The following is a 19,925-nucleotide window of genomic DNA, read 5'->3' on the forward strand; positions in this document are numbered from 1 at the left end:
GCGAGGTGTGAACGCCCACTTCCTCTAACAGACTGTTCACTATTTAAGCTCACGATGTGGCCCATCTTATCACACACACACGAGCTTTGATGTCTGATGAAAAAGTCGGATCCGCCCTCTATTGGTGGCTCTTAGCTTCTGTATACGGTTTCGTATAGGCTATAGCCTATACGAAACCAAGCGAGTCAATATCCTGGGTTTATTCTATTGTTGAGATGAAACCCCTTTTCCTTATTAAGCTTAGACACATGGATTCAAATGACGGATTCATTGAAGTAGTAGTTTATTATTTATATACATGTTTTTATTTTAAATGAAAACGGAAAGCAAGACCAGCTGATATAGTGACGTCATCAAGTCAGCTGCTGTTCCAGCTGCAGAACGATCGTCCTCCGTCCTCATGTCTCCGTGAGATTGGACTCCAAAGTCCCTTCTCTGGAGAACAAAAGTCAGTTTTTGGCATTCTATGAAGAAAGAAGAGAGAGAAGGAGCTAGTCGAACAGGCTGGACATTATAAAAGATTTTCATTTTTGAGAACCAGTGGAAACCGGAAGCGGGTTGCTGTCGGTTCTCCTGTTGAAGAGGTTCCGAAGAGAGTGATGAAGATCCGCCGAGGTGCTTGAAGAGGAGCTGGAGAGGAGCCGGATGGGGACCGGAAAACAGTCTGACGAGGAGCCGGACAGGAGTCTGAAGAGAAGGAGGAGTCTGAAGAGGAGCACAGAGGAGTCAGGAGAGGAGCCGGAGAGGAACCGGAGAACAGTTTGAAGAGATGGGGGTTGGAGTCTGAAGAAGGGCAAAGAGGAGTCCGAGGAGAAGGAGTCTGAACACAAGGAGGAGTCTGAGGAGAACCCGAGAGGGAGGAGTTAAGAGGAGGAGGAGTCTAAAGAGGAGCCTTTTAGAAGAGTCTCAACAGGAGCATGAGAGGATTCTCAACAGGAGCGGGAGCGTGTTCATCAGAAGCGGCAGCCTGTCAGCGCAGTGAGTGTCCGAACTTGGAGACCAGACGAATTAAACCCTGTTGCAGTCAAATTGGTACTTCAGTAAAAGTATTTGCATTAAATATACTGAAGTACAAAAGTAACAGTATTCCTTATGCAGAATAATGTATTATTTTGTTATTAGTATTAAAACATTGAAGCTGAAAAATGACCCAAGTTGTCAAATGAATGTAGTGCGGTAAAAAAAAAAAATGTGTATAAAGTACAATATTTAAGTATCAGAGAAGAAGAATAAAGAAGCAGAAAAATAAAATATCAAATGCAGTAAGCTCCACTGCATCTATCATGTAAATGCACCAATAATTACCTTTTAAATGATGAAATATATTATGGCTGTGATGAGTACATTAATGTAAGTTCTTGGTAATACTTCAGTATTTCAGTTCAGTGTTGATGATGAGCCACAGCCGCATAAACTTCATTGACCAAATATTCGTGTAGCTGCTACTCAATTTTAAATGTTTTTGTATTAGGTTGTAACTTTCGTTGTTTATTGTGCGGCAAAATCCACGTGTCTCCATGGATTTCCTCAAGTTCCTTTGCTCAATAAATAGAAAGAATAGCGAGACCAACCCAGATATTGTGTGGATATATCTATAGATATGTAAATATATATTTAGAAGGAGCTAGTCAAACAGGCTGGAAATTATCAAAGTTATATATATTTAATACTGTAAATAGACCTTTATTACCGAGAAAAAAACCTTTACTCACCACATGTCAAAACTTTATTCGATAAAAGACAAGAAAAACCCTAATCCATGGAATTAATTCCATACACTAACAAATGTACTGTAGATCAACTAAACTAGAGCTTTCCAGATTCTCACCACTAAAGTAAATATAAAAAGTAAGTAGGTTGAAGTTAACAAAGTGGAACCTGTTGAACAGCTTATCAGTCAGACAGGTACGACCAGAATGTGTGTGTGTGTGTGTGTGTGTGTGCACACACAGAGTCAAGGGTGTGTACCTACCAGGATATCCTCCTCCTGTCCACCTCTACAGTTTAGTTTTCTTGTGATGCTGCATATTTCTGTGTGGGTCTGGATAATTGTAAGACTGTTGTAATGATATGTATGATTTCATTATTGTTATTAGATTCCTCCTCTCGCAATCTTGATGAATTTCTGCGTTCTAGGCGGCAAGAAAGCCTCCCACTGTATATGTATACTTGGTCTGTATGCATTAAGGGTGGTAGAATAGTTTCCAACCTCACAGCAAAGATCTTTGTTAGGATTTTACAGTCCACATTAATCAAACTCGGTAGTCTATACTTTTCAGGCTCAATGGGGTCTTTGTTCTTTTTAAAAAGTAGGATATCAGGGCTTCGTTGTATCTATTTGGCAGCTCCCACAATGAAACAGAATATTTCGACACTCCTGTCAGGATGGGAGCCAGTTTATCTACATCAATCTTGTAATATTCCCAGGTGATTTTCCAGGCTTTATTTAAAGAAATGGCACTTTTGAACTCCTCCAACGTTATCGGGCTGTCCATATCATTCTTTTGATACCTAGAATTTCTGGTAGTTTTTGAAAGAATTGTCATATAGCTTCCCATTTCTGGATCAGACTCTTTCCCCACTTCTGTATAAAATCTAGACCTGATTAATTTTCTTTGTATTTGTCACCAGTTTACCCTGATATATCAAAGCACTAAACATTTTACCGGAATAGAGCATACTCTTTTCATTGTATATTTCCTCCATATCCCTGACTATTTTCTTTTGCTTTTTTTTCCCAACTGGTGTAAAGCTATGATTTTGCCTCCTTAGCATGCCTCCCATACTGTACCTCTATCCGTTGAACCACTGTTTTCTTTAGGAGAAAACGGTTCATCTACCATTAATCTGCTGTATCCTGAGTCCTGAAAAAGAGATATCTAACCTCTATTTTACTCAGTCACTATTACTAATCCCATGGTTGTTTGGACCTATGGTTCCTATTGAACACTGTAAGACATTCTTCACCAGATCTTTGTTAATAAAGAAATAATCAATCCTAGAGTGAGATTTGTGTGTACTTTTCTGTTGATGAGCCCCATAGATATGTTAATCCAAAGTCCTTCATCAATGGTTTAATAGCCATTTAGTCTTTTGGTATCTTTACATGCGTCGCAGTTTGATATTAAAGACATCCAAACTATGAAAAAACACATTATGTGAATTATGTGTTAAACAAAGCAGAATATGTTCTCTATTTGAGATCCTTTTGCTTTGATAACTCTGCATCTTTCAATGTATACATAAATATTATTATATGTATGTGTATCATTTTTTTGGTGGGGGTGGGGTCTCAGGTCATGGATGCAGAGAGGGGGGAGCAGTTTCTCCATGGTGACGGTGTTGAGGCTCTAGATAGGTGGCAGCTCAACGCTCCGTTCTCCTGCTTCCAGGATACACTGCAACACTCGGCGGTAGACCCGAACTGTGTGAGTCTGCTCGCCGGCAAAAGTTGCACCATGGGTAACGTCAGTGAAGTCACCTGTCAGTTAAATATGTCGACCCTCTCAATTCTGTCTCACAAGCCGAATGAGAGTGAGTCGGAGGACGTCCTTCCAGCCGTCGACCCAAACGAGGTGTTACCCAGTACGCCGCTGGTTTCTCTCAGCTGTCAGCTGGTCTATGACATCAGCAGCCTGGGTGCTGTGATGACGGAACCAGGTCAAGAGAACGTCATCTCCATAGAGCTCGGTGAGTTTGGTTTAATTAATCTCAAAACACTTGGTCCAGTTGCTCAGTCCAACATTACCATACGGAGATTCTTCAAATGTCACAATACTTTTTCAAATTTTACAATTGGTAACACAGGTAAACATGATGATTCCATCTATTCGTCATACTATACAAAGATCCTTCAAAGAGAATCATCCGTGAAAAGAATTCATTAAAACTGAACTACAGTAAATCACAGTAACTGTATATTTAAAGGAGGAAGAGATATTTAATAGTAATAATAATATTCGCCCACACTACTCCTCTCCTCCTCTTCACTGGTTACCAGTGGCTGCATCATCCAGTTCAAAGCCCTGGTTCTCACGTAGCATGCTGTGAATGGATGGGGTCCAGTCTCCATCCAGGACATGGTGAAACCCTCCATCCCAACATCAAGCTGCTTGTTCCTCCCTCACTGAGAGCAAAACACTCGACAAGATCACGACTCTTTGCTGTCCTGCTCCTAAATGGTGGAAGGAGCTCTGTGATGACATCAGGACCACAGAGAGCCTTTACATCTTCGGACTAAAGACACACCTCTTCAGACTAAACCTGCACTAAAACACTAACTGTAGCACTTAAATTGTACTTATGATGACAACTGAAGTGCTGCAATTTGGTAGTCTTTTTAGTCAAGGTGTTGTCTGAAGAGGTGTGTCTTTAGTTTGCGGCAGAAGATGTAATATTTTGTAATGTAATACCAAAAGGCCATAAACCACCCATACCAAGTGTCCACCTGCACTTAGTCCTCACCTCTCCTTGCAGAACTGCTGTCACTTCTGTCCATTGCACAACACAAACATATCTCATTTCCAACATATATATTTTGCGGTTTACAGTTTTAGGTGACATGCCTGCATATATATATATATATATATATATATATATATATATATATATGTATGTGTGTCAATGAGGATGACTTCATACCTAGGTTAAGCCTAGGTAAATCTACAGTAAAGCTCCTTTTGTATGAAAACATCTGCAACTGATTAAGACAAAGACAAAAAGAGTAGCTCATTGCGTATAACTAGTGCAGGAGTACTTTGTTGTCTTTGTCCGTTTAGTCGCCATGCTTTTGACATTACCATGGAAATGTCATGGTTATTTATCGTTTCCACTGTGAAATGGGTTGTCCCAAGAGACACCCCTAAGCTTTTCACTGCCGTACGTCCTACAATAAGTGCAATACATTATTTTTAGATCATAAATCAGCCGTTTTCCTCCACCTGTTATGTGCCAACACATAATCCTTTAGGTGAGTGTGTGGATCCACCCGCCCAGATGGCAAGTTAGAGAGACTGCTTTACCCGCCACAGTGTTATATATACAACTGTCTGTTACCATAAATTCATGTGCTGATTAAGTAACATTTGTGTAATTCATAGCAGCCCAGTCAAAAGATCAATGCAAACAAAAATGTACCGTATCATTTTATATTATGTTATACCAGCCTGCTCTACACTGTCCCACCACTGCCAGGTTTTCTTTGTATTTTTATTTTATTTACGTGTTTGTGCTGCTGCAACAATCCAATTAAGGTTCCTTTTGTCTTGTATGAGATCCAAACAGGGATGTCTGGGAGGTAACCTTTGTTGGTTGACAATAACAGGGATGTCACATCCTGTCCTGCACAGACGAGTGGCGCTCTCAGGTGTTGTTTTCTGACAACTGCGTTCTGAATCAGCTGCCAGGGATTTCTGCGGTTCCCCCAGAATACCCTTCCAGTCCGGGCGGTGATCTGGTGAGACTTTGATTTGAACACTCTATGTACTTGTTGATGGTTGGGTAGAGGTTTGACCCGGGGGGACCAACTCTTCTTTTATCGATCCAGCATTTTCAGTAGTTGGCCTTAAACAGTCCGCCAACAAAATCCTCACCTTTTCCCTGCAGTGATCCCCTCAGACTCCATCGAACTCCTTTGTCTTAATTATCACCGTGAAGACATAGCGGGTGTTTATTTTGTATATCCTGTGCTTTTATTCATTTACTCATGTTATATTCCTTTTGTCTGTGTATTGCTGTCCATTCTCCAAATTTACTCAACTGCTGTTGCAGCTGATACCAGATCTGCACTTGACTGAGGAAGAACAGCAGGTACTAACACAAGAAGGAGTTTCTCTGCCCAACAGCCTTCCTCTATCCAAGGTCAGACCTTCCGTTATCTCACTTAGTTTTTAAACCTTCATCACAATGGGAGACATGACAGAATCCAATAATGTTAACTACCTTAACTAGTCAAGCTTTATTCGCACATGGCATAAAACCATTGTTGACTATAGTACTCATTAGTAGGGCTGTCACAATAGATACATTTTTTTTCACCTAAACACACATTTTGAAATGAATTAATCTTGATTCATGGCGATTAATGAATGTTATTGTTGTAACAATGTTGCTTTTAATCAATGTTTGTTCGTAAGACTGAATCTTAAAAGAAATAAGTAATCACTTCAGAAAAAGTGTATTTTAGACACTGTTATTTAATTGCTAATGTATGTAGCGCCTATGTTTGTTTTAAAAAGGTCTCGCCATCTTGATATAACTTACTGTAGCTAGCGGCCGTTTAATTTCCGCGGTCAATTTCTCGGTCCCGGAAGTAAACAATCGTACGTTAACTATGTTAAATTATTTTGTTTAATTAAAGAAAGCATCCACATCTTATATTGCAGTTAAATTAAATTGTGGTCCTGCATTGAAAAACTTACTGAAGTAAAAGTATGTAAGTATTATCAACAAAATACAATTAAACTAGTAAAATGAATGGCTGGTAGTTTCATTTGATGTTTCTGGATAAATACTACATGTGAAAGTATCAATCCGAGCCATGTTTCATTGAAACATTCATCATATCAGATCATCACAGGTTTGCTCAGTCTATTAAAAAAATACTTTGACCAAGTTAAACTGCGTTCACGTCAAATTCAGTTAATAGAGCTGCTTCTTACATCAGATTACAAAGCTGCTTCATTGATGTTTAAAGTTGTTTTTTTCTGAACTTGCCGTACTTGTTTTTTCCTTTTTCCCCAATCACAATGATAATTGTGAATTGTTCGTACCAAATAACCAAGCCAATTCCAAAATGAGAAAACCAACTTCCCACTGATCAGACATGTGTAGTGATGACAGGAGAATTAATCCTGAAATGATTGATAATGACTTTTGATTGCTCTTTATTTGCAGGCTGAGGAGAGAATCCTGAAAAGAGTTCGGAGAAAAATCCGCAACAAGCAGTCGGCTCAGGACAGCCGGAGGAGGAGGAAGGAGTACATTGACGGGCTAGAAAGCCGGTAGCGGTGGTGTAATCTCACATTATATGATTAATCAGTTTAGAAAATCAATACAAAACTAATTTGATGATAAATTATAATAATTAGTCAATTGAATATCTTCAGGTTTTCTATTCTATAAAAAAAGATCAACTTATGCTCTTTAAGTATAAGCTTATGCTCAATAGGGCTCCTTATATTTTCATACTTTTACCTAAATCAGTGCCATAGTTGTGGAGGTTGTGTCGCTTGTTACAGCTGTATCACACTATCATTGGATTTACACTACACCAGGCACTTATTTGTCCATCTTGGCACGTCTCTCTTTTTATCTTTCCGTGTCGCTCTGTGTCTTTTTCACTCTCTCTGAGGCGCGGTTCATGTCACGTCTGTTCCGCTTGATTTCTTCTTAAAAAAAGAGTATTTCTTAGTTGCAAACATATGATATCAATCTGTCAAATTGTTTGCAATGTGTGTGTGTGTGTGTGTGTGTGTGTGTGTGTGTTTGTGTACAGGGCAGTTGCTTACTCATCTGAGAACAAGGAGCTGCAGAGGACAGTGGAGCAGCTGGAAAAACGCAATATGTACGATCACCTTTTTTTAGGGTTATAGTTAGGAGGTTATGATGATCCCATCTGGGAGAATCTGCGTCTGAAGATTTGGGCTATTTGATGATGTTTGATTGATTTGATACTATTATACTATTGTTTAGGTCAGATGACTAATTCTGATGAAATTATTATATTTATGTTATGAGACACAACCAACAAAGCAAAATATCAGGTGTTCCTTCTGTCCAGGTCTCTGTCGGCTCAGTTGGGACGGCTTCAGTCTCTGATCCAACAGACGGTCAGCAGAGGAGCTCAAACCACCACCTGCTTACTGGTAGGAAACTCATTGGGGGGGGGGGGGGGGGGGGGGGCTGTGTGCAGTATACAAAAGTCTATTTGCATTTACAGTTCTTTTTCTGACCATAAAGCTTTGTTTTCTTAATTGACGCTAGAATAAAATGTTTAGTTTTTTTAAATAAAAGAATAAATCCAGAAAAAAAACTGACTCACATCCCTCAAAACCTCTTTTTGATTTTGTGGCTAACACAAGGCAAGGCAAGTTTATTTGTATAGCGCTTTTCATACACAAGGCAGACTCAAAGTGCTTCACATAACATGTCATACAATAAAGTGAAATGAAATGCAAGAATTAAAAGACAATTAAAAAACAGCAAATAAAATTGTAAATATAAAAATAATTAAAAGTTACAGTGCAGAGTGAGAGATTAAAATCTTATTAAAATTGTTTAATTGAAGGTTAAAAGGGCAATGCAGGTAAAATTTAGCAGAAGGCGAAGGTGAACATAAAAGTTTTCAGTCTTGTTTTAAACGTGGTCAGAGTTGGGGCGAGTCTTAAATCTTCAGGAAGTTTATTCCAGCTGTTTGTTGGCATAGTAACTAAATGATGCTTCCCCATGATTGTATTTACTCTGGGAATCACTAACAGATTGGTGTCAGAAGATCTTAGTGATCTTGAAGGCTTATGTAGTGGAAGCATGTCAGTGATATACTTTGGCCCTTAACCATGTAGTGATTTATATGTGAGCAGTAGGATTTTGAAATGAATTCTCTGACATACTGGGAGCCAATGTAAGGATTTAAGTCTTGAGCTGACATGAGCCCTCTAAGTCGTGCTACATTTTTGAGGTGATAGTAGGCCGATTTTGTTACTGATTTGATATGACTCTCCAAGTGTAAATTTGAATCCATAATAACCCCAGATTTCTGGCTTTATTTGATGTTTTCAGGGACACAGAGTGATGGTGTTGGGTTACTTTTTTAGCACAAAATACAATGATCTCAGTTTTGTCTTCATTTAGTTGTAGGAAATTGTGACACATCCAGTCTTTGATTTGATCAATGCACTGGCACAGAAAATCTATGGGGCGATAGTCGTTTGGTGATAGCGCTACATAGATTTGGGTGTCATCAGCGTAGCAATGGTGGGCAATTTTATTATTTTGCATGATTTGTCCTGGTGGGAGCATGTAGATGTTGAATAAAATCGGCCCTAAGATCGAACCTTTGGGGACTCCACACGTTAAGTCGGTTGGTTCTGATACGAAGTCACCAATGGAAACGCCTGAGAGCCCCACCCAGTTTTCCAACCAGTCCAAAAGTATTGAGTGGTCGACAGTATCAAATGCAGCACTGAGGTCTAATAGCATTAATATTGAAGCTTTGCCAGAGTCTGTGTTCAGACGGATGTCATTTACAACTTTAATAAGGGCCGTCTCGGTGCTATGAAGAGGTCGAAATCCTGTGTAGGATAATTGGTTATTTCCTATACATTTGGAGCCAGGTCCAACTGAAAACTCAGTTTACATGCAAAGAATGAAGGGCACGATATTTCATGTTCATTATTGAAAGAGACTCAGTGTGTTTGGATTTGTGTCTTCAGCTCATCCTGGTCTCTCTGGGTCTGATCATCATGCCAAGCTTCAGTCCGTTCAGCCGCAACTCGTCTCCAGATGACGACTACAGACCCACAAGAGGTCAGTCCTTTTCTGCATAACTTCCTGTTTACATCGATTAAGGGCTAAGAGGGTTAATCAGACTAGCCTTTGAGACGAGCGCTATAGATGATGAAGACAGGAATTTTATTTACAAGAAGATTTTCTCGAGCCGTAATGTCACGCGATGATCATGGACCGTCTCTACATGATCTCACACTGTCTCTCATACAATCCATGTGTGTCCATGTTGCGAGTAGTTATCTGGAAATGACAATAAATCTAATGGGGACTTCAAATATTCTCTTCCAACGTTTAACGCCTCGCAAAGTAAAACTTTTCAGGATCATCCAGAAAAGGACATGCCATGTTTGAGAAAACACTTTAGTCGTTAACGTATCAGAGATCTTATTTTGTTCATGTAGAAACTGCGCTAAAATACACCTGATGAGTATGCATGAATGTTGAAATGAAAAAGTGCCGTTTCATTGGCTGGGCTGCTGTCAGAGGGAGGAGCCTGTGAAAGAATATCGAGGTTTATCGAAGAAAACCTGCTCCCGACCAGGTTAGGCTCACAGGCTTAGTTACCATAGCGACTGACTGAAAAACTTGTTTTTATTGTGAACAGTTGAGAGGTTTGATGAGGTTTATTCTAGACAGATTTTATTTTCCAAAAGGAAGCTGTTACGTGTTTAAATCAAGCACTCAGTTTGTCTGACCAATGACTGATAATTTGTTAATCAGCTGTTGCTCAGTGCATATTCAATGTTGAATGACTTTCTATGAGCTGAAACCATCATCACACCCCATATTAGTATATGCAATCATACTAAATAATAATAATAATAATATCCATCTTTCTAGTTATTTCCAGAAACATCCTGACAAATCCTTCCATCTCCCAGCCGACAGCAGAAGATTCAGATGTTTCAACTGTTCTGTCAGACTCCTCGTCAACGCCCATTAAGGTCACCCAATCGGGACCTCTGGAGAGCGCCGCCATTCTCCAAGAACCAATAGAAAACCCTGACTACACAGGCTTTGATCGAATGACTCCTGAGGGAAGCCAATCAGGAAACAGCTCGGATCCCGTTTCCGGACAACCTGAGCCTTTGGTTCTTGGTCTGACGTCATCGGCAGGGAAAGTAGGCGGTGATGCCCCCAAACCTGCCCACGCCGACGAGATGTAGATCAATGTGTGCACCCATGAGGAAAAAGATGTAGAAAAAAAAGAAAACCTTTCAATGTCTATAATTAAAATTGTTTTCCAGCCTGGCTTATATTGTCATTGTCACTTTCAATTTACTCTTCCATCGTAGAGGATTTGTTAACATGGTGATGGAAATGTTTGTGTTTAGCATAGATTTTCGAATAAAGGGTTTACAGAATTGATTTCTGAAGCTTGCCTCATAATGTAGATGCAAGCCTACAGATTTAGCAATAGCAGGAAATGGATTTACGAACACACATATAAATATATATCTCATGAGAGAGCTTAAGAATATCGTATTCGATTGGATAAACTCTTCCCTGCAATCTGGCCATCTTCCAATCTCTCTGAAAGCTGCACTTATCAACCATCGGCTTAAGAAACCCTCCCTCGATCCTGATATTTTATCAAATTACCGGCCCATTTCTAACCTTCCACTTCACTCCTCATCGGGATCCCTGGCAGCAGCCTGCAGAGACTGCAGTACATTCAGAATTGCGCTGCCAGGGTCCTGATGAGGGTGCGCATATTTGAGCACATCACACCCATCCTCCATAAACTTCACTGGCTCCCTGTTAGGTTCAGGGTTTATTTATAAGATCTGTCTCCTGACCTATCAGTGTGTCTACGGCAACGCACCATTGTACCTCAAAGAACTCATCAGTAGACATAACCCAACCCGACATCACATGTTCCTCTGACAGCCACAAACTCCAGGTTCCCAAGTCCAAACTCTGCACCATGGGACATAGGGCCTTCCACTGTGAAATGCCCTCCCCAACCATCTGAGGGCGCCACAGTCTATAGAGGTTTTTAAAAATAAATTAAAGATCTACTTATTTTTTATTGCATTTTCTTAATATAATTTTGTTTCTTGTTGTCTCTGACTGTTTTTAGTGTTTTTACCTGTGCACCAGCAGCACTTTGAGATGTTATTTTTCTGTGCGGTCTCCTCTCACTCCACATGCAGCCTCTGTCAGTTCATTTACCTTTTCCACCAGGTGTCTCCAATCTCTTCTTCTTCTTCTTCGTCTTCTTCTTCTTCTCTTATTTAATGGCGGACTGGAACCAACGTTTAGGTGCATGCCGCCACCCACTGTACTCGAGTGTGTATTGTCATGTTATTTTATATTCTATTCCATACCCCTGAGTCTTTTAAAAAGGTAATTAGAGCCTTTCTGGTGTATATATTCCAACTCCCACACATTCCTGTTTATTCTTAGATCTGTCTGTATGAATCTTTAAATACTTATAGTAACTGTCTCTTATTTAGATGTTTGCTTTAACTCCTATTTCCTCCATTCTCCATTCACTTTTCTTTTCCAATATATTAATATCAACCTTTACTTCTGGAAAGAGCCACGGTGGAATTCTACTAACTAGGTTGAGAAGGTGGTGAAATGTATGGCTTCCATTTCGTATTCCCTCACTCTCATTTCTCTTGTCCATCCAAACCTGAACCCCTGAAACTTTGTATTGTCCCAACATTCCTGTATTGTTTCTTTTGCTGGGTTTTCTTTCCCACTTCCTTTCAATTTAATCCAATACACCATCGCCAGTTTCTCTCTTCTTAACTCCAAAGGTATCTCTCCAGCTTCTGTGAGTATAGCATTAATGGGGGTGGTTTTAACAGCTGCGATGCATACACGTAATGCTCTATTCTGTAATCTATTAATTTTTTCCAGCACTGTTTTTGCTGCTGCACCATAAACTACGCAACCATAGTCTATTGATGACCTCATACAAGCCCTATAGATGTTAATTAACGACTGCCTTTCTGCACCCCAGTCACATCCCGCCACAGCTCTCCTCAGGTTTCTAACTTTTTTGCATTTATTTTCAAAGTTCCTAATATGCATTTTCCATGTACGCCTACTATCAAACCATAGTCCCAGGTACTTAAATTAATTTACTTTCATCATTGTCTGCTCATATAATGAATAAACTTTCAACATGGCACTTGCATGATGTTTTCTAAATCCAATTTGTATATTGGTCAGTAGTCCTCTCTGTTCCAAAATATGTGATAATCTACAAACTATTATCCTCTCTATCTATTTGCACAAGTGGGATGTCAATGCTATGGGCCTATAGTTATCAGGATTAGCTGGGTCCTTACCAGGGTTGTTGAATGGTAATATTACTGCACTTTTCCAACTATGTGGTATTATTCCATCCCTCCAAATTTTATGAAACAGTCTTATTATTAACTTAAATGATGACTCAAGCAAAGGCCACACAGCGCACATTGACTTTTGTTATCACCAACTCACTACGTAATATACCGATGAGTAAAAACAAAAGCAACAATCAATTTGTCCCAGAGTCGATTCATGTCAGTTTGTGCAGTTTATTTGTTTCGGTTCGGTCGTTAAGTCTGTTATTTGTGCATTTATGCGTAAAACCCACATTCTGTAGTTTTCCTGGATTTAAAATCTCGACTGGGTTGCCCTGAAAACAAAACAAGATCGATCCCGAGCCTCGAGCTTTTAGAGGCCCGAGTCTCACACACCCTTAACACCCCCACCCCACACACACACACACACACACACACACCCCTCCCCCGGCCCCCCTCCCGTCAGTCATGTGTTTCTTCCAGGAAAATAGTGAAGTTTCACAAATGCACAACAAGGATGTTGCTGCTGCACACGCAGGTCCTCCAGTCCGAGCCGCTTTGAGCCGCGTTGTTTCCGAGCCCCCCGTCCCTCTGGTGAGTGGCCGACCTCTGCGACCCGTTGCTCCTCTCGTTTTGATACTTTCTGCTCTGCCTTGCTCTTGTGCCGTTTATCATCCTTTAGTTCTTTTATTTTTAAGATAAATCAATGCCTTTAAAGGTGCAATTCATGTCAAAACTATGCAAATGTTTCCCAATAACTTATTTTGTGTGTTTTATCCGTGATTATACAATGGTAATAATGGTAACATTTTATGATGGCAATATTGTTACCGTTAGCATGTTAAACCGAAAACATATTTATGTTCTGGTCATCCATGATTCCAAAGAGGATGTGAAAGAGATCACATTCCTCCTTTTCAGCTCCTTGGCCTTTATGTTCTGCTGACACCAAAGCTCAGCCGGTCTACACTTGGAGGAAGTGTTCTACGATTAATAGGTGTTCAAATACAAAGAAAACACCTAGCACACACTCTATTATTTAAAGCACAACACATAGTGTGAGAAAAATCACCAAAAAGAGGAAATGGTTGCGGGTTATTGCACATGTGTCGAGGATATTGCCAAATCCTGGTAGGCAACAGCAACGGGAAAGGAAACGTAGCAATGTGGGCCCCTACACACAGTGTGTGCATGAGTCACCGACACGCACTGACTAGTCCAGATACCATTTCCATCAATACATGAACGGTCAACACGGATCTACATCTCGTCTCTCTATTTCTTTCTCTCAAATGCTTTTTGTCAAGAGCCGCAAATATCGATTAGTAGCAAGCAGACGATCTAAAGAGGAAACTCTCACATTGCTTCAACTTGGACTTCTACAAATGCTCTATTTTCTTGAGGGATAGTTACAACTTATTGAGAAATACCTTATTGTCTGAGTTGACAAACTGCTTCTGCCCAAATGTAAGAGGTCATAACAAGTCATTTAAAAGTATAATTTGAGTTCAACTCAGTGTTTCCCCTTAACCCCTAACCCTAACCTTCTATATGAAATATATTGTGAATGTCTCTGTTAATTTTGAAATACCCTGCGTTGGCGGCATCACACGCTCCGCGTTGCGTTCGTGATGAGTGTTGAAGCGACGGGCGTCATCACTGCCTCCCGACCCGGGTCGGACGCGGCTGCCCCACGCATGCATTGGGTTGAAGGAGTTCGCCGCTTGGGAATAATGCATTTTGACTTGGTCGCCCAGCAGGTTTTGTCGCGATGAAATCCACGTCGGCGTTGGTGACTGTCATCCTGCTGGCGCTCGTGAGCAGAGCGAGAAACGGTGAGCGTTTGCTCCTTCAGACAAAACCTCTCTCTCTCTCTCTCTCTCTCTCTGACCCTTGGGTTCCTCCACGCTACACTCACAAAGCCGCCGTCACTTAAGATTGTCATCAAAACAACGCAACACCTGAATCGGTTCTCCCTCTCGTTGCTAGAAGACGACGCACATCCCTGCGCCACGGTCCAGGCGTCCGGGTCTGTGGTCCCTTTGGGGTCGCCCGTCACAGCCACCTGCGTCGTCAGGGGCGACTGCCCTCTGGTCACCGGACAGGCCGTTCGCATAGAGTGGCGCCTGGGCGACCGCGTCCTCCCCGCCGGCCCCGGGGCCCCCGAGAGCGGCCTGGTCTCGCAGGTCGCCATACCGAGCTTCAATCACACGAGGGAGTTCCTCACCTGCTGTGTCCAGGCCTCGCCGGTTCAAGTGGTGGCAGGATTGGAGATCAGAGCCGGATGTGAGACACGTTTGAGAAAGAAAAGGAGGACTTTAAAGGAGAAATATAACCATTCATTCGTCTAAGAAGGTCGACAGCGGCCGTCTCGTATTTAATGTAACAACCTTCTAACCTTCTTCACCTATTTTCTGGCCAACAGATCCGCCAGAAGCCCCACGAAACCTCAGCTGTCAGACGAACCTCACCACCCCGATCACGCTGACCTGTAGCTGGGACCCCGGGCAGCAGGAGACCCACCTGCACACAAAGTACACCCTCCACACGCAGATATGGTAATCTTACGATCTACCGGGAAATGCCGCTGCACCACTTGCCAAGGAGACCACATCGCGTCTGGATTTCTTTTAGTGGGGTTTACGAAGATCACCGTTTCGTTTCAGCGACTCAAACGAGAACGACACCTACGAGCCGCTCCCAGGGGTCCACCGCTACAGCATCCCTCGCTCTGGATTCGTCCTCTTCTCAAACATCCACATATACGTGAAGGCAGTGAATGAACTCGGAGAAGCGACGTCGGAGGCTGTGGATTTGGAGCCTGTCAGTGCAGGTGAGAAGAATTAGATGAACATGTTTCTTTAGTTGGGAAGTACTGCTATTTATTAACAAAAAAAAAAGCTTGTTGTGGTTCCAAAAGGAGATAAATCTAACGTGCGTTTGCATCGTTGACTGCTTGGTCGCAGCTAAGTTTGACCCACCGACGATCGTGAGGATTCAAGCGGTGCCCAGAAAGTACGGCTGCCTGAAGCTGAGCTGGAACTTATCTCAGCAGCTGGCCTGGACGGCCAGCCTGCGCCTGGACCTGGAGGTCCGTCTCACCCCAGCTGACGGCGGCCAATGGGGCGAACAACCCGTGAGTAGAGCTCGCTCCAGTGATCCAACATCAACTTTCCCTTTTGACACAGTGGCCGCAGTAACGCATGCTTTACCTTCTGAATGGGACGAACCCATATTGTCCTTCTTACTGTCTACACATCTCTTCATGGTTCACAGTCGCAGGGTTGCAATGGCTGGAGGCTGTTATTCTGCATCATACATTTAAGATGGCCCTTAAGTTTACTTCTATTAAATTTGGTTTAAAGTGTGTTATTTTCATTAAATTCAACTTGTTGAATCTATTACCATTCAGACATAGGTTTCATATATCCGTATATAGCGTGTGTCTTTGTGAAGCACTTTGGCGCCGAACCTGTTTGCTTTTAAAGAGCCACACCAATGAAAGTAACTGAAACCCACAACAGATCCTGCGGAGCGGGGTTAGAACAAGCAGACCCGTGGACCTGTGCCGTCTCCTCCACGGGACGCGGTACCTCGCCCAGATCAGAGTCCGATACCAGCGGGGCCCCTGGAGTGAATGGAGCCGCAGCCGGTCGGGAGTCACCTTGGAGAACGGTGCGGCTCACATCAATTCCACGCTGACGCGATCAGTCGCTCTAACACTTCCAATCTATTACCTTTTCTTCCACTTCCTGGTCTTTTCAATATATGCTAATGCCACGTCTACATCTCCCATTGCTTTTGCTCTATGGCACCGCCTGGATGGAGGTATTGAGCTACGCCGCGCACCCAGGCAGTGAATCCATAGTCCACAGCCACCTGTCTAATAGAGGAGAGTTTCACCTTTCTTCCCCTCAGCTGACATCCACCTCTTCCTTTTTCAGCTCCCGCCGGACGCCTGGACTGCTGGCTGAAGGCGTCACGAGATCGCGCGGACAAAGCGCTCGACGTGCTCTTGTTTTGGAAGGTACACGCGGCGTTTGTGTCGCCCGCCACCTGCCCACGGGCCCACGGGCCCACGTCATTTCTGCTGCCTTCAAAAACCTCCCCTCTCGCTGTGTTCTTTTCAGCCGTCGAAACAATTCCGCGCCAACGGCCAAAATGTGTCGTACACCGTCGTGGGGAAGAGGAATGGGAAAGTGTGCTCTACGACGAGACATTATTGTGCTTTTCGGGTTTCCAGCAGAGTAAAGAAAGTGTACCTGAGTGCTGTTAATGCAGTGGGGAAATCCTCCCCCACAGAAGTGTGGATTTACCCACCTGGAAGTAAGACTGACCTCCTCGAAACCCGCCTAAACTTGTTCAGAAACCGCCTCAAACATGACGGACACACTTGAATACGTTTTCCCTCAATGTGTTGTGTGCCTGTAGCTCGCGAAGCGGTATCAAACGTCACAGTCGTCCCTCGGGATGACAGATCCCTCCTGGTCCAGTGGAAAAGCCAGCGGTCTTCCAATCTCACTGGTTTCGTGGTGGAATGGAGACCTTTGCTGCAAACAGACCCCTCTTCGACCCAATTTGAATTGACTGACCAAAACCAGACACAGCTTTTTATAGCAGGTATGTTTTATAGTATTTCAGGTATTAGTATCTACACGTTGATGCTATTTCACTCCGCTTTTCCTAATTCCCCCCTCCCCCTGAGTGTCTTCTTTTTCTTGTGCCAAACCTGCCGGCGCACACCGCCAGCAGCTCACGGGGCGCTGATGCTCTGTAACCTCTTCACTCTCATCGACAGGCAGCTTGGAGCCCTACAAGCCCTACGGGATCTCCGTGTATCCCAGGTTTAAGGACGGGATAGGCCCTCCTCAGACCGTTGATGCCTACTCGAGAGAAAAGGGTAAGTCACCAAATACGCAAAGAGGATCCCACAGAGAGCAGGCGGCGCGGCCTCGGCCTTGGAGAAGTGAGAAAGGAGGTCGCCAAGGTTATTTAACAGAAACAGTCTTTTTGAAACAGTTAACACACGATGTAATAATGCCCTCTTGTGGCTTTAAATTCATGTTTTCTATGATGGCCAGAATGGATACAAAAAAGAGCATAATTACCAAATAAAGCGTTAATAATCACTCACAATATTTATTTTTTTCAAGCGCCATCCATGGTTCCAAAACTACAAATTACAAAGATCTGGAAGTCGCATGTGGAGCTCGCCTGGGACGAAATACCATTAGAGCAAAGGAACGGATTCATCCAGAACTACACAGTCTTCTACTGTGATCCAAAGGGACACTTTCAGGGTAGGCTAAAGGCCGTAATTTAACTTTTCCAAAACAGTTTCATTATGTATTTTCGATTTCGATCCGATGCCCGTCGCTCGTTTCAGTGGCGAATGCTGACCCCAAAGAAAGGCGAGTGGTCCTGAGAGGCCTCAACAGCGAGTCTCTGTACGAGGCTTTCCTGATGGTTAGCACGCTCGGCGGGAGCCTCAACGGGTCCACGGTTCATTTCAAAGTGGAGTCCTTTGGTTTGTATTAACGTTTCGCCAGCGGCGTTTCTAGAGAGATTATGTCATCGTGTGTATTCCCAGAGCAGATCCATTATCCGGAATGTCGATTTCTCTCCTCTCTCCAGATGCGGCTGCTGTTGTGGAAATTGTAACCGTGGCCGTCGTTGGACTGTTGCTGGCGGGTATCGGCGTAGTCACGACTTGTTTCTCCGACAATAAAAGGTGAGACCATCGCCCACGCCGACTTTAACTGAGAAGCCGTGGTGGCATTTGTTCTGCAAACAGTCTTCTTTCTTTTGCAGCCTGAACGGGCGTTTTTGGCCAGCTGTTCCAGATCCGGCCAACAGCAGCATCACAAGATGGACATCGCAATCAACACAGGTGCAGACAATTCACTTTTTTACTAATAATATCCCACTTCAAAAAATCTATATTTTAAATCCTCAGAAGATCAGATCGACAAAACTAAGAAAGCAAATAGCTGGTGAATAAAGCCGAAGAGACAAATACTCCCTTCAGGAGTTAGACCAAAACAGAGCTAAACAGAGCTAGAGGTATGGGACTCACCAGGCGGCCAAAATCACACCACAATCCTATTATAATATTGCTCAGGGGGGGTGCACCTTTGGTTCATCCCAACCTTTATCTATCAGGGCATTATTTAAAGCTCGTTCCAAAGTACCTGAGCGTGCAAAAAATACACTAATATGGATTTAACGGAAACTGTACTTGTTTTCGTTTTCGCAGGATTCCAATCTTGCCTTGGACAAAGAGGAGCCCAATCCTATGTACCTGTCCCACCTGAGCTTCCTGGACATCCCCGTGAAACCCAGCAAAGGGGACGATGACCCGTGGTCGAGCACTGCAGGGGACACCAGCGACCTGGGAGAGTCCATTTGTGGCTCGCCGCTCCTCCCTGACTACTCCGGCTCCAACAGCGACTCCGTTCCGTACGCCACCGTGGTGTTCTCTGCTCCGTGCAGCGACCCCGTCCCCGACGACCCTCAGGTGTACTTGCGCTCCGAGTCCACACAGCCCCTCCTGGAGACCGAGGAGTCCTCCAGTCCAAAGTGCTGCCATAACATGGGGACTGTCAAGATGCCGGATGAGCAGTGCTTCTTTGGGCCTTCCCACGATTGTGTGCCTGAAACAGGGGAAGGCGGAGGGACTCTGTGGGATGACTTTCCTTTTCTTCGAGCATTAGCCTTGAATGATACTGAAAATGACTAAATGTACCTTGCTGATTATAAGCTGCTTTGCAAGATGTTCGTCCGAGTTTGCAATGAGCCGACAAGTTGATTCAGCAGAGCACATGCATGGAAGATTAAATGCTAAAATCACTTTTATATTTAATGATTATGCTGTCCACACTTTATTCATAACACACTTTGTAGATACACCACCTCTTTATCAAATAAACGTTTTTTCTGAAGAAACATTTGATATTGTTGATATATTTATTTTGGGGTTAGTATCCCAGCATTGTCCAAATTACTTTTATAAGTCGAGTATGCAGTCCTTTACTGCATTGCAATTTATTTGGAATTATGAATTCTAAATGTTTTTCTATGAAAATAACCTTTAAACGGCATGCTGTTTTACTGGAA

The 19,925-nt window shown here is 42.8% G+C and overlaps 2 protein-coding genes across 4 annotated transcripts; both read left to right on the plus strand.

Annotated features, from left to right (window-relative positions):
- Nucleotides 1-3: 3 nt before the first annotated feature.
- Nucleotides 4-10,759, plus strand: creb3l4 (cAMP responsive element binding protein 3-like 4). Of its 3 annotated transcripts, none has more exons than XM_037454830.2 (10): nucleotides 4-1,032; nucleotides 3,297-3,428; nucleotides 3,525-3,690; nucleotides 5,349-5,455; nucleotides 5,770-5,859; nucleotides 6,895-7,001; nucleotides 7,496-7,564; nucleotides 7,781-7,865; nucleotides 9,432-9,525; nucleotides 10,348-10,759. In XM_037454830.2, exons 2-10 carry the CDS (start codon nucleotides 3,300-3,302, stop codon nucleotides 10,671-10,673), a joined length of 1,173 nt encoding a protein of 390 aa, XP_037310727.2. In that variant the 5' UTR covers nucleotides 4-1,032; nucleotides 3,297-3,299; the 3' UTR covers nucleotides 10,674-10,759. The 3 variants fall into 3 exon arrangements, with proteins under 3 accessions (XP_037310727.2, XP_037310726.2, XP_037310728.2); XM_037454829.2 differs by having other exon boundaries at nucleotides 4-978; nucleotides 3,279-3,428; XM_037454831.2 differs by having other exon boundaries at nucleotides 5-978.
- Nucleotides 10,760-13,316: 2,557 nt separating this feature from the next.
- On the plus strand, nucleotides 13,317-19,756 carry csf3r (colony stimulating factor 3 receptor). The gene is made up of 16 exons (XM_037454616.2): nucleotides 13,317-13,403; nucleotides 14,570-14,644; nucleotides 14,799-15,095; nucleotides 15,235-15,367; nucleotides 15,476-15,642; nucleotides 15,776-15,945; nucleotides 16,334-16,484; nucleotides 16,754-16,836; nucleotides 16,940-17,135; nucleotides 17,241-17,429; nucleotides 17,608-17,709; nucleotides 17,963-18,109; nucleotides 18,196-18,336; nucleotides 18,444-18,540; nucleotides 18,621-18,699; nucleotides 19,066-19,756. Exons 2-16 carry the CDS (start codon nucleotides 14,581-14,583, stop codon nucleotides 19,546-19,548), a joined length of 2,499 nt encoding a protein of 832 aa, XP_037310513.2. The 5' UTR covers nucleotides 13,317-13,403; nucleotides 14,570-14,580; the 3' UTR covers nucleotides 19,549-19,756.
- The last annotated feature ends 169 nt before the right edge of the window (nucleotides 19,757-19,925 follow it).

Source organism: Pungitius pungitius, chromosome 11, assembly GCF_949316345.1.
Source record: "Pungitius pungitius chromosome 11, fPunPun2.1, whole genome shotgun sequence".
NCBI classification, from domain to species: domain Eukaryota; kingdom Metazoa; phylum Chordata; class Actinopteri; order Perciformes; family Gasterosteidae; genus Pungitius; species Pungitius pungitius.

Excerpts from the sequence above, each read along its gene's own strand:
- csf3r (XM_037454616.2), top strand. The coding sequence starts at position 14,581 with ATGAAATCCACGTCGGCGTTGGTGACTGTCATCCTGCTGGCGCTCGTG. Across the intron at positions 15,368-15,475 it reads ACCCTCCACACGCAGATATG|CGACTCAAACGAGAACGACA; the intron begins GTAATCTTACGA and ends GTTTCGTTTCAG. Across the intron at positions 15,643-15,775 it reads TTTGGAGCCTGTCAGTGCAG|CTAAGTTTGACCCACCGACG; the intron begins GTGAGAAGAATT and ends GCTTGGTCGCAG.
- creb3l4 (XM_037454830.2), top strand. The coding sequence starts at position 3,300 with ATGGATGCAGAGAGGGGGGAGCAGTTTCTCCATGGTGACGGTGTTGAG. Across the intron at positions 3,691-5,348 it reads CGTCATCTCCATAGAGCTCG|ACGAGTGGCGCTCTCAGGTG; the intron begins GTGAGTTTGGTT and ends TGTCCTGCACAG. Across the intron at positions 5,456-5,769 it reads CCAGTCCGGGCGGTGATCTG|CTGATACCAGATCTGCACTT; the intron begins GTGAGACTTTGA and ends CTGCTGTTGCAG.